Genomic DNA, 18,905 nt, shown 5'->3' with positions numbered 1-18,905 from the left:
TCTTGAACATTTCTTTTTAAAGTACAGATAAAGCAAAACTTTCCAAATGTTAACACAATCGATTGTGTTAAGTTTATAATCGAGCTGCAATGCAACGCTGTATGCCAAAATGCTAAAGCAATAACGAAACGCAATTGGTTATTGACATATTGGCGTGTAGCGAAGCTTTCGGCAATGAATGTAGCATTTTTATCACATAAAATGTATTTATAATAGTTTTTAAGCTATTTTAACTAAGCAATATGTATGGATAGTATATAAGTGATCATTATAAACGTCCCTAAACAGTTTTAAAGTGAAAATACGACAGTGAAAAGTTCAAAATGAGTGTCCAAAAGAGTAACGGGCCCATCATAGACCCTGCGTTATGCAGATGTTGTAGAGCTATAAAGAAATGTAGGATTCTAACAGCGGAATATAACTGGATGGGCAAGAAGGAAGTCTACGCTGACATGGTCATGGATTGCTATGGCATCTTGGTGAGTAGTTTACATTCTAAACCAACAATATAAATAAATAATCCGGTTAAAACTTTACGTCAAGTTGAACAACATTAAAATAATCCTTAATTTTAAGGTGAGCGTCAGGACCCCTGGACCACTACAGATATTTGATGTTTAGTACATACTAAAATTTAGTACCTATTTGATACTATTTGGTACCTGAGTACATATATTTGGTACCTCCACTGATATCGAAAAATCGAGCAAATAAAGTGGCCAGACATTCTGACGTCAGGATGTCTGGACCATTTTTGGTTTACAAAGTTCTAGACAACACTACTAATTGATATCTTAGTCAATATTTACTACCTATTTGGTACCTGTCAATATATTTTTTTCAAATTTTTTTGGCGTGCCAGAAAAAAGTTATGACGGAATTTAAAGTTGTGAGCCCGGCCGTGCCGTTGAAGTATGTAGCGCCAGTCAAAAGAATAGAGGCGAATCCGCCTGCCCTCCTGTGCGTCAACTTAAAAAGGAATTTATTTTTAGGCACTCGCACATCATCTCTACTGACTAGTGGCATTAATATAGTCGAAATATAAAAGTAATTAGTGTAATTACACTAGTTTTCAACTTTAAATTCCATTCCATTTTTTCTGGTACGCCAAAAAAATTTGAAAAAAATATATTGACAGGTACCAAATAGGTAGTAAATATTGACTAAGATATCAATTAGTAGTGTTGTCTAGAACTATGTAAACCAAAAATGGTCCAGACATCCTGACGTCAGAATGTCTGGCCACTTTATTCGCTCGATTTTTCAATATCAGTGGAGGTACCAAATATATGTACTCAGGTACCAAATAGTATCAAATAGGTACTAAATTTTAGTATGTACTAAACATCAAATATCTGTAGTGGTCCAGGGGTCCTGACGCTCACATTTTAAGTCAATTTGTACGTCTTGGCAAAGAGAACCTTTTTGTACCTTTTGGCGTAGAAACTCTGGGTCCATGGGGTCCCAGCGCGAACAAGTTTATCACAGAAATCGCGAAGCGTCTGGTGACCGAAGAGCTAGCGAGTTCCTTGCACAACGTATCAGCATTACGATACATCGAGGAAATGTCGCCAGTATCCTTGGTAGCGCTGTACTTAAAGGGCCTATTTTAGACATTAGCTAGCTTTTAAATTTAGTTTTTTTTTTTTATATAAGTATATAAAAATGTTCATGTAAATACATTATTTTAGTGGCAAAGCATTAATATCTACATAAAACAAATTATATGTTTCGGTTTTATTTTGTTGTATTTGTGATTTATTTTTAATTGTGTTACTACATCTATCTAATAAAGCTTTTATCATATGATGAAAAAAATATAGAAAACGTCTTATCTATTCCAGTTGTCGCATGTAGATGACAATGAGAAGGACTCCGGCGTCTGCGCTACGTGTGTGGTGCGCCTGCGTGAAGCTATAGCGTTCAGACAGCAAGTACTCCAATGCGAAGAGCTGTTCTTACAGGCAAAACTGGCTCCGCCCGAGGAAGATACTAATACCATTACTAACTATGGTAGGCATTTCTGGTTGATCATCTGCTGCTGCGTTTGTGGTCTCGCAAATGGTCGAAGATCAGCGCTGACCTCCGGGACGGCATTATGCTGAGACAGGACCTTCTTGATAAACTTACCAATCCCTTGTACTTTTAGTCATACTTTATGCATATTGTGTAGTTTTTAATTTATTACGAATAATTTTTCCATTTTTTCCTTTAATATAAAAATGTTTAGAATCGTTAGCAGACGTTTCTGTTTAATAAAAATTATTACGAATAAATATTTTGATTATGATTATTATCATGATCAGCATACATTTTTCTCACCGTCACAGGTATGGCGGAATGTTAAAAGGCTAGAAATGTATAACACTTTAAATTCTCGTGTTTTGTACACATTTTTAAAGTCGCACAAGGCTTTTTATAAATTATAGATATCAAGGAAGGAAGGATTTTTACATCAAGGAAGTTTTACAAATATCATGGTTTTTGAGACCATAGCAATAGCCGGTCAAATAAGTTTGACCAAAAAGCGTGAAATTCAAATTTTCTAGAAACCTCACGCCTGCGTTTTTTACTGGCTTCACAGACTTTGGTTTTTTTTTGTTAGTTTTAGTAGTAGCAGTAGTAAACACTTTATTGTACAGAAATAGAAGAATTATAACGGTTATGTACAAAGGCGAGCTTATCCCTTTAAGGGATCTCTTCCAGATAACCTTAGAATAACTGAGAGAGGAAAATAGATGGTAGACAAACACAACTAAAGTGCATCGGCTACTCTAAAAATGAAGTTTTAACAGGTAGACGTTTGTCCACGATCACACTTGATGGTGATTGGTAAGTGATGCTGATGATGCGGTCTACGGTCTTTATATTTCCAAACAATTATTTCACCTGTTCAATTTTTTTTTTTTTCAGAAAACAAACTGAAAAAGTTGGAGCTAGAGAATATAGAGCTAAAGACTGAGCCGAAGGATTACAACAGCGACCACAACTCCATAGGGGATGATCGGGACGACGCGCTGCCCACATATAGCGATGACGAAGGTAAACTTAATCATTTTTTGCATATTATTATTTTCCAGATGTACAAGTAACTTGCATTGTAATATTTATAATTAAAAAAAAAAAACAAGATTCTAATAGCCGTTTTGTGGCGCCATCTATGTGTGGTGGAGTGTATGCGCGTTCTTAGGTGGTCGCGTTTTAATGTATGGGATGTGTTATGTATTGACATGTGGGTAGATTATGAAGATCTGCGGGTACCCCCAGTTCGGTTCTAGCCAGCAAGCCAGCACGCGTACGTAACATTCTGGCGACGGGATTTAATTCAAAAATAGGCTAAAAGTGCTTTAAACATAGTGTTTGAATGTTTAAAAGTGTTAATTTAGCATTGTGAATAAAATGGCGGTAAAATTTAGTGAATTTCATATGGACAAAGATAATTGGAAAAACTACGTGAATAGGTTCGACCATTGTTTGCTCGCGAATAGTATTGAAACTGATCTTCTTATATTTAATCTATGATTGCATAAAAAGCCAGAAAATCAACTAAAATCTGGGTTTCTTATAAATATTTTGAGCTAAACCTTTTTTAACCCTCGACGCAAAAACGGCTGGGTGTTATAAGTTTTACGTGTCTGTCTGCGGCATCGTAACTCCCGAACGGATGAACCAATTTAAATTTAGTTCATTTGTTTGAAAGCTGAATTAGTCAGGAGAGTCCTTCGCCGTGTTTGATGGAAATCGCTACACTATGTCGGGGGTTTTTTTTACAAACCTTTTTTTTTTTTGTCATTTTCAGACAATAAACCCCTAAAACCCGAATCCAAGCCCGGAGACTTGCCCAAAGACTCCGAAGTGAAGAGCGAAGACTCTGAAGACTTCAACGGGAGCTCCAGCGACTCTGACGAGCCAATCAAGAAGAAGGCGAAACGGAAGAAGAAGGCAAACGGGAAGGAAAAGAAGAAGACTGCTAAGAAGCAGAAAGCAGGTAAGAAGTTTGAAATAGATACCATATACCAAAGGTAAAAGCTACTAAATCCCGCACCTGTTGAAAATTCTATGGTGTATGTTATCCCTGAAGCACAGTATAATAAAGAGTACTATAGTACAGTATGGCCACTCCCGCTCCCCGATGAAAGCGCCGCCCACCCTCTCTCGGTTACTTCACAGTTACCGCCTGTCAAAATCGCGACAAGCATAGTACGCGTTCACCTACACGAGCTTAGAATGTGTGCTAGGAACGCGCCTCTTTCATATATTTGATCGCCAGTGTCCGAGATGTGCCTGAAGGCTAGGCGCCTTAAATGCTTGTTTTAGTGCCATACGGACCGTTTCCGCGGAGCGGTCAGCACAACAAATTTGTATGAAGTTGATGTTGTCGTCCGCTTTACTCTAAAATGCTCCCTGAACTTAATTTATATTAGTCCGGTGAAAACACTCCTTGAATGCTACCTAGGAATGATTGTGCTGTTGGTAAATCAAATTATAATGTGCCCAATATGAAACTAATTTAGGTGTTTTTTTTTTTTTGCTTTGACAGTTATGTGTACTTGATAGGACTTGTATACTTATAAAAAAAACTTATAATAATATATCTGTAACTAATACCAAATATATCTACAACTAACCTCTACAATAGCTTTTAGTGAGAGAACAAGAATTACTTTTGTTTTGCACAGACACCAACCAGCTTTCCGAAGCCACGGAAACCTCAGACGCACTGCTCACCGAAGAGATTCACATCAAAGAAGAACTCCTAATAGAATTCGAAGAGTACAGCGATGAAGAATATTCAGAAATGCCCATCGAGGATGTCTCCGGGCAACCGGAGCCTAAGAAAAAGAAAGCATGGGTTCGGAACAGACCGGAAGGTCTCACCGAATATGAATGGCTGTGCGGAGAGAGTGAACAGACCTTTCATGAATATATGAATATGTCGAAGGAGTCGTTTGAAGAGTTGCATAGTATGGTGGAGTTGCTGATTGAGAAGATTGAGACGAATTTTAGAAAATGTATATCGACGAGGGAGAGATTGGCCATATGCTTGAGGTATGTAAAATTAATATTACACTTTGTTAGTTTTTAGGAATAATTCTATTTATACTCGCGCCGTAGCTCGAAACAGTACATTACGATACAAGTTCGTAAAAAAGGAAGTTCGAAACGAGTTTCCATAAATTAAAAGAAAAATATTTTACTGAAAAACGTCGTACGATACACGTGCGAAAGGGAAATTCGTAACTCGTGTCGATTTAAAACACTCCCTTCGGTCGTGTTTTAATTTATCGCCACTCGTTTCGAACTTCCTTTTTTACGCACTTGTATCGTAACGTACTAATTTTATATTGGTGAATCTACTTTTAAAATACACTTCGTTGTAGAATTTCACCTGTAAGTAATAGCCTGTATATACATATGTACTTTACGGTGCAGGTATATTAAAATGTTCAAGACTTAATTTCTAAATATATTATAATATTCAAAAACTATACTAGACACCCGATTTATTGGTAATTACGGAGACATTTTGAGTAACGCAAGAATCAAGATACTCAAAATTGAATCAAAAAGTTAATTCAGCCATAGAGGAGCACTATTAGTACCGTCTAAATAAATAGTGTTTTGTACTTCTTATGCTCACTGATACGAGTTTTACTGACTCAAAAAAATAAGTGCTTGCGCTACAAAGTAATAGTTAAATTAAAAATAACGATATCACTAAAAATCGGATGACACTGGTTTGTCGCTTTTAATTTCCATAGTTTTTTTTTTAAGTTCTCCCAATTTTTTCACATAACTTGTCCAGCCTATCTATTAAATTGAGAGACAATCTAGATTTACGTGGGTACCATTTTAACATTGATTCTTCTCTCGCTTCCAGGCACTTTCGCGCCGGGCTGTCATTCAAAGAGCTCGCAATGAAGTACAGAGTTGGTCGAACCACTGTCGCCTCTATCATCAAAGATGTCTCCCGAGCACTCTGGGGCACTCTACAGCCTCTCTACATGCCTGCCCCGAAGGAACATACTTGGAGACAAGCCGCAGAAGGTTTCAAAGAACTCTGTAACTTCGCCAACTGTGTAGGCAGCATCGGAGGCAGACATATCGTAGCTAGACAGTTATCCGAAGACAGGAGATCCAAAAAACCTTTTCAACCGACGGAAGATTATCCAAGCGTATCCAACAAAAACTGTCACAGAAGATTTGTGACCGTTGCACTTTTAGCTGTCACCGATCCGTACCACAAAATACTCGCTTTAGACATTGGAAACTACGCGAAAGATGGCCACAATAATATATTAGAAAACACTAGATTCTTCACTAAGTATATGGATAAGAAAGATTTTTTACCATGGACACCGTTGCCCGGAGACACTGAACCGACCCCATATGTTCTTCTAAACGATGGAGCGTTCACAATCCGACATAATCTGTTAAGATGCTTTCCCAAAACCCAAGGATCGACTGCGGAGAGAAAAATATTCAACCAGTACATCGAAAAAGCTTGTACGGTGAATAAAACCTTCGAGATGCTCATGAAATCATGGACGATCCTACTCAGTCCGATGGAGACTGCTGTAGACACATCGGTAGCTATGCTTAAAGCGATGTGCTGTTTACACAACTATGTTTTAGCGAAGCATGATAAAACGCTACCTTATAAAACACAGAAGAGGATTGTTAAAGGATCGAAGAGAAAGCTCAACGGTCTAAAACTGTTTAAACCGACCAATCATAGGGCTTCTAATGTGGCTGTGGCCGTTCGAGACAGGTTCATGGCTTATTTGAACCGTTTGGGACCACTTGATCTTACGGATGAACCGGAAGAGTTAGATCCGAGCGAATTGGCTGAAGTCACTATTGATGATGATGACGATGATGATGATGATGAAACAAGTGAATTAATAACAGATGATTGTACTGAAATAACTACGGAGAAGCCAAATGAGACAACGCAGTTAATAACTGATGTCATTTTTGAGATTGACATTGAAGAAACAAACAAACCAAATTGTTCAGAAAACACTCTAAACTCACTTGGTACACAAAATGATGAAAAAGAATCATTAAATGAATCTAATAATGATTTGGCGACAGTGGAACGGTTTAATGAACCGTATAATGATTCGGTGCCAGTAGAATCATTAAATGAACCTAATAATGATTTGGTGACAGTGGAATTATTTAATGAACCAAATAATGATGAAGAATCCTCACAGGGAGATGATAATGTTTAAAATTATGACTTCAGAGTTAACAAATGAACCTCTATATTAATAAATTATTTGATGATTGGTTATAATTGATATGGTTATTTGATTTTAAATTGTTAATACTGTTTTATGTATATTTTGGACATCGAAATGATATCGAAAATTCTTAGAAGAAATGTTTCTTAAAAATTATAAGTGTAATTATAAAGTTTAAGAAAAACGTACCTTGAAAACATGTAAGTACCATCATAGATTAAATATAAGATCATACCATCCCATACATTAAAATGCGACCGCCTAACAACGCGCATACACTACACCACACATAGATGGCGCCACAAAAAAAATGTCTTGTAGCTTTCGATTATACTTGTAGATGGCGTTAAGTGGCACTTTCTTGAAAGTGGCACTTAACGCCAATCTACAAATAATCGATGGCAACAAGGCATTTTTTTTGCGGCGCCATCTGTGTGGAGTAGTGTTTGCGTCTCAGGCGGACGCATTTTAATGTATGGGATGGTGTGATCTTCTTATATTTAATCTATGGTACCATCAAGAAAACTGTACGGTCGTCTAGATGGAGCTAGTATTAATATTCGAGAATTTTAACACATTAAGAATATGGGCCAAATTGACAACATTTCATATTTTCGACTACTACTTTTTATTGTTTGGTTTGAAAGAACTCAATATTTAAAGATACACGTATTTTTTTATTTTTCCCAAAAACTGCTATTTTAATGCGAAAGTCCCTTTTTATTACTGCTTCGAACAGAAAGAGCGTAAGTTACAAACGTCAAGACACGGCTTTTTGACGTCACATGTGTTGTTTCATACACCTAAGAAAACGACAAAATCATTCCTAAAAAAAAAGTTTTAACATTGAGCTTAAACAGTCCGAGATGTCTAACTGTCAAGTGTCACTATCAACAGTGTCAACACTATCAACAAACAAAATTTAATAACTATCGCATACCGCTGAATTTGTGCTTGTGTATATAAAAACAATATAAAATGCCTCGAATAAAGTATTGTTTCATGAAAAGTTGCAAAAACAACACTAGTTTAACGCCGGGCAAGCAGTTTTTTACCGCCCGAGCCAAACTAAACCAGAGTGGTGTGCAGCAGCCGGTTTGGAAGGAGTACCGACGAGGGGATTGTTTATCTTACAATGTACAATTTTATATAAAAAAAAGGCATTAAATTGACCACCGACCACCTAGTGTTTTTAAAAACCAAAAGCAATCCAAACAAGAAGTCTTACAAACAAAAGTAATAGCCAGTCTTCGGGTTCATATAGAACGAGTTATTAGAAGAGTTCGATTGTTTAAACTTTTGAAGCCACATTGCACAGTCAACAACAAATTAATAAACAGTCTTGATGCTGTTGTTAATGTTGCTTGTGACTTGATTAATTTGCAAAGTTCCATAATAAAAAGAGACTAATAGAAATATTGATATTGTAATCAAAATGAATTTTAATGTCTAAGCAATGTATTTATAACTAGGTCATACAAAAATGTTAGTTTTAAGGTACTCAATTGATTCGAAGAACCTGTCTTTTCGAGTTATAATTAAATAAGTTTATACAAAACTGCAATTTTATTTTACTATGTCATATGTGAGTGTGTTTAGTAAGACGTCCCACTTTGTCAGTTACCATTAAGGCGAGATTTACTTGTACATATATGTATATTAATAAACTGACGAAGCGGCTTTATAGCAATCGACAAAGTGGGACGTTGTCCCGTGCACACTCACATATTTTATTTCAACATAACTTCTCAATAAAATGCATACTACACATTTCAAAATAAATTTACCTATGATTCAAAATTGTGTCGCTTAACTTAAAACACGGGTAAATCCATTTTGCTACAAGGTTGATTCTTTTCCAGATTATATATATTTTTACACATATATGAAATGATATCTTTTATTTCAGACAAATGTCCATATTTACACAAAATAATAATCAACCTTAAAGCAGAATGGATTTACCCGAGTTTGAAGTTAAGCGACACTATTATTGTCTTGTCTGATTTTAATGCTTGGTTACGGTTAAGAAGATAATTTTTAAACAAATAAAAACAGATCTTTTACTAATATATATTTTAATAAGCACATTCATAAACTTTCTTAAAAATGAATTTTTCCCAGAAACTTTCTGCTTTCTTTATTAATTTTGTCACATATGTTTGATTGAAAACTACCCAATGCATGTGAATTTTCTTTGTAGTTTCAAAAGTTGGGTCTGCTATGCAAAACAAGCCTTTTCTCTTTTCCGTTGCAAACATTTGTAATTGAATTTGGGCTTGGCATTTTTTGTTCATTCCGTTTTCATTTATATAATTTTTCATTGTTTTTTCTGATGAGAGGGACATTTCACCTCCACAATGAAATCATTGCTTATTCCATCTCCAGATGGTTGATGATTCACGTTTCACTTCTACGTAGCCAACATTTTGTACATATGACGCTCGCGAAGATAGCGAGGCTTTAGCACCTCTAATACCCGCCAGATTGTACTTTTCTGAGTTTTGCATAAACTCTATCATCACAATAGTCTCCACTCGAGGTAAGTTAGTGCTATCAGCCTTTACATATCCCGCGGTGTTTCTCATGTAAATATTCTTGTCTTGAGGAATCCGGGGTCGTTTAAAATATCAAAATTATCTGAAAATTCGTCAGAGAGTCGTCAAAATAAAATTGAATTGTAAGCGCCAAGTGTCACTGCCAAACTCAAGTGACATCCCAACCGGAAAATGTTTTTGGTTACGTATAGTGGCAGCTCTGAGGTAGCTACCTGACGTCACTTCCCCTATAAACTATTTTTAAGAATTTTTACTAAAAATACGTAATAAAAAAAATTAAAAAATATATTTCTGTGATCTACAGGCGTATATCTCGAAATGGTTTTCGATTTAGGGACATTGAAAATTTTGAAATGTTGTCAATTGGCAAAATTGTCTGTACTCTTAGAACAAATTAAATTATTCTCATTTGAAAATATTTTAATTTGTATTTTTAAGTAGTAACACTACTATTATACTATAAACATTAAATAAATGTCATATACAAAGAAAAAGTGACCAAGGCCTCCAAGTGTTCCGAGCTGGAATCGAACCAGCGTACTCCGTTAACCGGACGGATGCCTGTAAAACCACTCGGCCATCGGATCACGAAAGCAAGGGTCGAAATTTCCAAGTATATGACACAATTACTGAAGGCTTGGCGCCCCCTCGCCATCTCTGAGGTAGAACCGAAACTAGTTCGACCTCCTAACTGAATCAACACATGTGATTATTGATAGCGGGGGGCGCCAAGCCTTCGGTAATTGTGTCATATACTTGGAAATTTCGACCCTTGCTTTCGTGATCCGATGGCCGAGTGGTTTTACAGGCATCCGTCCGGTTAACGGAGTACGCTGGTTCGATTCCAGCTCGGAACACTTGGAGGCCTTGGTCACTTTTTCTTTGTATATGACATTTATTTAATGTTTATTGTCTGTACTGTGACTACACATTTTACTTTAACAGTAACTCTCTTTTCTACTAAGAATTTTCTAGGAATAACATGTAAATTGAAATAGATATCATACACGAAAGAAAAACGACAGGGCCCACTGGTGGCCGAGCCGGGATAATCAATACTAACGTTATAAATGAGAAAGTGTGTGTTTGCTTGTCCGTTCTTCACGGCAAAACGGAGCGACGAATTGACGTGATTTTTTAAGTGGAGATGCAGGGATGTAGAGAGACACAGGCTACTTTTTGTCTCTTTCTAACGCGAGCGAAGCCGTGAACAAATTCTAGTATTCAATAAAATAATTTGCTTTGTTCCTAGTTGTAAGAACAATATGATTGTGTTTTTTTTTTTTTCGCAACCGAAATGTTGTTTCAAATTTTCAATACATAGGCCAAATGTGATCATGTAATGATGAATTGATGAGGAAAGGGGGGTAATCCATATTAATATGGAGAGTGTGTATGTCTGTTTGTTTGTCCGTCTTTCACGGCAAAACGGAACTATGAAATGGCGATTTTTAAGTGGAGATAGTTTAGGAGATGAAATGACATAGGCTACTTTTTGTCTCTTTATTACTCCCCACTAGAGATGGGCCGAATATGGACTTTGCCGAATACGAATATTCGGCCGAACATTCGGTTCAGCTCTTACCGAACCGAACATTCGGCCGAATATTCGGTTACGCCAAATTTTTTAAGCGGGTGTTGAGATTAAAACTATTAAATGATTGATAATGGTTACATAATATGTTACTACAACTATGTTCTTATGATTTAGTGGATAACTTAGTTAAAAGAACTCTGAACTCTTCTTAACTCTTAAACTACGGTTTTTATTTACATATTTTGACGTATCAATGATCTCTTTTTAGGGTTCCCCTTGTTTTGGCATAATTTTACAATCGAGAATTCTTTTTGGCATAATCTATATTGGCATAATTCACCTTTCGCATAATCTGTTATGGCATAGTATAGTTACGCATAATTTGTCTAGGCATATTTTTGTTTGTCCGAATATATTTCATGCATAAAGGTTATTCGCCGAATGGTTTTTATGCATAAATTATTTCTGCATAACATGGTTTAGTGGAAATTTACTACGCAGAATTTTTATCATAGGTAATACTACTATATTAATGTTGCAGTTCTAACCTAACCTAACCGAAATTCTTGACAAAATGTTTTATTTGTTGAGGTCGCAGTTTTAACCTAACCAAACCGACTCTCTTAACAGCATTTAGTATGGGTGGATATTCTGATTTTAAGAAATATGCCAAATACAATTATGCGAATTTATTTTATTCATAAAAACAATCGGCGTAAACAGAATTATGCGAGCTTATTTTCAGACAATGTGTTATTCGTATTATTTTCGATTATGACAAATAAGTTTTCTGCCAAATTAACATTCGGCGAAAATCGATTATGCGAAGTCTGTTATGCGAAAATCGTTTCGGACAATTAAAGTTATGCCAAATAGAGGGAACCCCTTTTTAGTGGTTCCTTAGAAAGCTACTAAAATAGGAGCTTATTATCCAATAGAATACGTAATAAGATCTTCATTAGTTATTTACTTTGTTTATTCGGTAAATATTCGGCAATGCAACCGAATTATTCGGCCGAATACGAACATTGAAAAACTTGCCGAATAAGCCGAATACCGAATATTTACCGAATATTCGGCCCATCTCTACTCCCCACTTTCCTAAAATGCAATTTTCGAATTTAACTCTTAATTAATTTCGTATGATGTAATAAATGGATGGCCCCTCAAGTGGCTGGAGCTATTTAAAAAATTCGCCATATTGAAGTAAGACTTCTGAAAGCGATGTTTTCCATAATGAAACATTGGATTATGCCTAGTAAAAAAATCTAAGTGTCCTTATTTCATAATTTACTTCTGTAATTTGACTTTAATAACTTTTTAACCGCCGACGCAAAAACGACGTATCTATCTTTATGTCTGTCTGTGTGTGTATCTGTCTGTGGCATCGTAGCTACCGAACGGATGAACCGATTTCGATTTAATTTTTTTTGTTTGAAAGCTGAGTTAGTCGGGAGTGTTCTTAGCCATGTTTCATGAAAATCGGTCAACTATGTCGCAGTCGGGGTTTTTTCAAAATTTTATAATGGGTGTTAACCAAATAACGACTCTCACCCGGGCAAAAATTACAATTTTGAAAAAACCCCCGACTGCGACATAGTTGACCGATTTTCATGAAACATGGCTAAGAACACTCCCGACTAACTCAGCTTTCAGACAAAAAAAACTAAATCTAAATCGGTTCATCCGCTCGGGAGCTACGATGCCACAGACAGACAGACACGTCAAACTTATAACACCCCTCCGTTAAAAAAAAAGAAATTAAATCGTGGCAAATATTCTTTTTTGCCACACTAGTATTCTGAAACCGAAAAAGTAGTTCTCAGAGACTAGCTAGTAATATAGACTGTTAACCCTTAAATGCATGACCTTGACAAAGATTAATTCAAATTTGAATGTCAATAGAGTCAAAAATACGTGATGCATCATTATGCATAGTTAAAATGGAAACACAATACGTAGTCGTGTGTTAAATTTATTTACCTAAACAGTTCACTAGATGGCGTTGCAAGTATATTTCTACAAGCCCAAGTGGCGCCATTTACATTAATTCTTTCTATAAACTTCACTTTGTTGACTGAGTGGGGTATACTTGGTTTGACTTGAGTTTGTTTTGTTACTATACAGGGTGTAAACCTAATACGGGCGAACCTCTTAACGGTGGTGAGTATAGGACATAAAAAATGGAATTAGATAACTTTTACTTAAAATTGAAATAATTTTTTTATCCATACAAAATAATTCGGCCCGCAACGTAATGCAAACACACTCGCGTTAAACGCTCGTTGACAGTTGTCATTGATTGTCATCGCAACCACGTTTACAGTTCATTGCTGCTGAGAAATTTTTCAAAAATTCATTAGGTATGGGGTGAAAATTAAGAGTCACTCAAAAACACCTCTTAATTAATGATAACAATATTGAATTATATGCCTGGTTTAATTTATCGCCCTTATTAGGTTTACGCGCTGTATTATTAGCGATAAGTAATGTCTATTAGCAATTTTATTGTATCTAAACTGTGTTAAAAACATAGAGGAATAAATAAGGAAAGAGTTTTAACTCCATACATTAGTAAATGCAGGTTATTTGCAGTGACAACTAGCGTCAAATAGCGTAAATTGTCAGTACCGCTACTCGACACTAGGTGTCAACAGTGTCGCGTCTGCCAAAATGAATATCAAAACAGTTTACAGCTTATCTTACGAGCAGAAGAAATTGAAAACAGAATTCTGATTAATACTATTGTAATATTAGCAAAATTTGTTAGCCTGTGTGGTGACGGGTTAAGAATTTCACCACCCCCTTTCTTCCCGTGGGTTTCGTAGAAGGCGACTGTGGGATATGGGTTAAATTGTGGCGTGGGCGAGAGGCTGGCAACCTGTCACTGCAATGTCACAATTTCGTTTTCTTTCAACCCCTTATTTGCCAAGAGTGGCACTGAAGCTTTAGTAGTTTCATGTGTTCTGCCTACCCCTTTATGGGATACAGGCGTGATTGTATGTATGTATGTATGTTAAGCATTAGACTTCTCGTTCGTCGCGACATCTATTAACAAGTAGCAGTACCGATAATTTACGCTAGTTGACGCGTGATTGACACCAGATGTCACTACAAATAACTTGCATTTACTGATGTGTGGAGTTACAACTCTTTTTTTACTTATTCCCGTATGGTTAAAATTGAAGAATTAGTGTTAACACACTATACCCATTCTGTCGGAAGTTTTTGGGGCCCGCTATGTATGTATATCTGACATTATAATCAATTTAATTATTGCACATACAATAAACGACAAAATGTTGTATTATTTCGTTTATTTATTTATCTCTAGAATTTTAACTTCTGATTAGCAGAATCTGTCGTCGTCTGTCGTCTGCAATCGATGCCACTAGGCTTAGAATAAATTTAAAAGTGGAAAATGTCTGCCTTGGGTGAGGCTGAACTCATGGCCTCTGGAGAGCGCTGGAGTATCGATCCAGAGGCCGTGAGTTCAAGTCTCACCCAAGGCAGACATTTTCCACTTTTAAATTTATCTCTAGACTGTCATATTTTGATGTGACGACATTTTAAGCAGTGATTTATTTTACAATACGCAAGATGATAAAAAGACGACGGTAACTTGTACTCAGAAATATGTGAACGCCATAGTTCCTCCCAAGGCTCGGAACCGGTTTATTTTTTATCGGTTAAAACCGGTTTATTTCGATTTTACTCCGAACTTCTTAAAGAACGCGAACGTTATGAGAACTTTATTTTAACCGAAATAAACCGGTTTATTTGACGAGCGGCGAGACGCACCTAAATACCTACGTTCACGCAGCGAGTTTTTTGTTTGGTTTAATAGTGTTACCTATCATGCTGCGGAATAAACCGGTTTATTTTGTTCTAAACCGGTTAATCGAACGAAACCTTTATGAAAGACTTCTCCTAAAAACCGGTTTAAAAATAGCGGTTTTTCGAGCGAAAACGAAATTTAAAGGTTTGTCCGCAAGTACATGATAACGGTTTGAATATTTAACCGGTATCCGAGCCATGGCTTACTCCAATATATCTGAATACATGTACAATACAGGGAATCCAACTTCGGTCTGACTAAACACAAGCATTTTCTTGGTAGGTATTCCAATTTTATAAAAACATTATCTTAACTATGTATTTATCAAAGTCTAGTAGATTATGTTTAACTTTTAAGTAGAAGAAATGCCTTGTTCGATGCCACAAGGCTTAGAATTAATTTAAAATGCCATCGACAGGGCGCTCATCCACACAGCTTGCAACCTAAATGGTCGCGCACCGTGCGGTTTCAGAGGAATTTCCTCCCGCGGACGCTCCGGCTGTGGAATGAGCTCCCTGCCGAGGTATTCCCGATGAACTACAGTATGGGGTTCTTCAAAAAAGGAGTGTACAAGTTTCTAATGGGTCGGCAACGCGCACGTGACACCCCTTGAGTTGCAGGCGTCCATAGTTTACGGTGACCGCTTTCCATCAGGCGGGCCGTATACCTGTTTGCCACCGACGTGGTATTAAAAAAAATGCCTGCCTAGGGTTAGACTTGAACTCACGGCCTCTGGATCGATAGTCCAGCGCTCTGCCTACTAAGCCACCAAGCTAGCGAAATTTTCCACCATCACTAACATTAAAGGCAACAGGCGAATTTCGCAACGCGGTCCAGAGTTCGAATCTCTGTAAAGGTATACTTTTTAATGAGATTTGTAATCTTGTGCTGTTGTAATTTTTAACCCGCGACGCAGAAACGACGGGGTGTTATAAGTTTGACGTGTCTGTGGCATCGTAGCTCCCGAACGGATGAACCGATTTAGATTTTTTTTTTTGTTTGAAAGTTGAGTTAGTCGTGAGTGTTCTTAGCCATGTTTCATGAAATTCGGTCCACTATGTCGCGGTCGGTTTTTTTTTCATAATTTTAATTTTTTGGTTATACTACAAGCATTTCTTTATAATTATTTTCAGGTACATCATCGAAGAAAGCACCGAAGGTGATGAAAAAACCGCCGATAGAGAAGAAAAACACGTACGATAGAGACTTGGACTGTATGTCGGAAGAGAATCTGCTCACAATCATAGAGTATTCATACGTTTGCCCTTTCAAAAATAGAAGGAATAACTACTACTGCTTCTACTGTAAGGTATGTAAATCCACCCACACTAATAGGGAACGGGTAATTTTTTTTTTGTTAGCCTATTTGAGTGTCCCGTGCTGGGCAAAAGCCTCTCCCCTGGCTCTCCATGACGCCCTGTTCTCTGTTTCCTCCGGCCAGTTCTTCAAAAAGGCGTCAAGATCGTTTCGCCATCTTTGTCTGGGCCTGCCCGGCCCTCGCTTCTTCGTCGGCATCCACTTGGTGGCTATGTTAGCCCACCTATCCGGATGCATGCGATAGACGTGGCCGGCCCAGTCCCATTTAAGCCTGGCGGTTTTTTTGCCAACATCAGCAATGCGGGTTTTGGAGCGCAGCGCAGTGTTTCGGACTCGATCGGTCCTTTTGACACCTAGAATGCTGCACTCATTAAAATCAAATATTAAATTTGATATAGACACACGAATATTTGACAAAGGGCAAAATACTTCCCAATATGGTCACGTAATTTGGGTATGTTCCTAATGTTCCCATGATATAAATGGGAAAGTGTGTTTGTCTGTTTGTTTGTCCGTCTTTCACGACAAAACGGTGCGACGGATTGACGTGATTTTTAAGTGGAGGTAGTTAAAGGGATGGAGAGTGACGTAGGCTACTTTTTGTCTCTTTCTAACACCCCACTTTCCTAAAATGGGGACCCTGTATATGTCTTTGGTATAATATATCTCACCCACATGTCTTGCTGTTTTCTCAATTTAACCCATTTAATTTCTAGGACTACTACGCTAAACCAGAGGACCTGCGCGCGCACACCGTCTCCCACGACACGAAACCGTTCCAACTCCTCATGGGCTACAAAAAAATGCCCAAAATAGACATAACCCGCATCGACTGTCGCCTCTGTTCCACCAAAATTGACGACCTTAACACTTTCAAACAACACATTGATCAAATACACGGAAAAAAGATATACTTCGAGGCCCCAGACAAGATGTTACTTTACAGGTTAACGTGGAATGACTTAGTTTGTGTAATGTGCAGTGATGTCTTTGAAGATTTCAACGCGTTGAACACACATATGGTCGAACATTTCAGTAACTTCACGTGTGATATATGTGGAATGTGTTTCTTAGAAAAACCTAGGTTAGACGCCCATTTGAAACGACATAAGGACGACGAGAGACATACTTGTGAAGTCTGCGGTAAGGTGTTTAAAAGTAATCATTACAAGGATATGCATGTTGATATTGTTCATAAGAAGAAAGCTATTATTCGTTGTCCGCGATGCGATGAGTGCTTCATGTCTTATGCTTTGAAAAATAAACATTTGACAGAAGCGCATGGACAGAAACGTACGTATCCTTGCAATTTGTGCGATAAAATCTATAATAGACAGAAAACGTTGACTGAACATCAGCGTAGGAATCACCAGAAAGTCTTAAAACATCAATGTGAGTACTGTGATCAAAGATTCTACCTACCATCAAGGCTGAAAGAGCATATGGCAACGCACACTGGGGAAAGGAATTTCCGATGTGAGTACTGTGATAAGAGCTACCCTAGACTTAAGTCTTTGCAGTATCATATACGGACGCATACGAACGACCGTCGGTACAGATGTCATATATGTGGACAGGCTTTTATTCAGAATGCGAGTTTGAAGTCGCATATTAAGAGCCATCATCCCGAGTGCGATATTGAGCAATGTTATTTTTAAGTTTAAATTTGACTACATGTCAATGCTTTCGTATTTTCTTTGCATCAAAGAAGTAATATGACTTACACATAGATTCAAATTAAATATAAGATCATACCATACCATACGTTAAAGTGCGACCGCCTAAGAACGCGCATACACTACACCACAGATGGCGCCACAAAATATGCCTTGTTGCCATCGATTATTTGTAGATTGGCGTTAAGTGTCACTTTCGAGCCATAAATTTATGTCAAAAGTGACACTTAACGCCATCTACAAGTATAATCGAAAGATACAAGATTTTTTTTGTGGCGCCATCTATGTGTGGTGTAGTGTCTGCGCGTTCTTAGGCGGTCGCATTTTAATATATGGGATGGTATGATTTTCTTATATTTTAATCTATGGTCATATACAGCAATTCACGTCTCTTCTGGATATAGCTAAATGATGGGGTACCTACATCATACGTGATGCTTTGTGTACATTATGTTCTGCAATTATACATATCTTAATTTTATTTATAATATTTTAAAATAATTGGAACGTAAGACATTAAAAACACAAAATCTGTGAAAACTAAAAGTTTAACAACTTTTTAGTTTTAGTTTTTGTTAGTAGCAAAGCAGTATTTGTATCGAACAATTATTTATAAATATCTACCTATTATGCATTTTTTATGATTATTAAATTCGACTGCATTATTTTTATATTTATTTCTTAAATATTTTAAGTTATACATGATAGCATAAACAAATGGTTACCTTC

General features: G+C 37.0%; 1 protein-coding gene across 2 annotated transcripts; it reads left to right on the top strand.

Annotated features, from left to right (window-relative positions):
* Positions 1-2: 2 nt before the first annotated feature.
* Positions 3-18,286, top strand: LOC125239834 (zinc finger protein 37 homolog). 2 transcript variants are annotated; one of them, XM_048147547.1, is made up of 6 exons: positions 3-479; positions 1,845-2,013; positions 2,914-3,042; positions 3,800-3,988; positions 4,680-5,049; positions 5,882-7,507. In XM_048147547.1, the coding sequence occupies exons 1-6, from the start codon at positions 324-326 to the stop codon at positions 7,236-7,238; spliced, it is 2,370 nt and encodes a 789-aa protein (XP_048003504.1). In that variant the 5' UTR covers positions 3-323; the 3' UTR covers positions 7,239-7,507. The 2 variants fall into 2 exon arrangements, with proteins under 2 accessions (XP_048003504.1, XP_048003505.1); XM_048147548.1 differs by lacking the exons at positions 4,680-5,049; positions 5,882-7,507 and adding exons at positions 16,317-16,492; positions 17,217-18,286 and having other exon boundaries at positions 20-479.
* Positions 18,287-18,905: the final 619 nt, after the last annotated feature.

This window comes from Leguminivora glycinivorella, chromosome 26, assembly GCF_023078275.1.
Source record: "Leguminivora glycinivorella isolate SPB_JAAS2020 chromosome 26, LegGlyc_1.1, whole genome shotgun sequence".
In the NCBI taxonomy this organism is placed as follows: Eukaryota; Metazoa; Arthropoda; class Insecta; order Lepidoptera; family Tortricidae; genus Leguminivora; species Leguminivora glycinivorella.
Note: the sequence above shows the minus strand (reverse complement) of the source record. Positions and strands in the feature narration are given on the sequence as shown.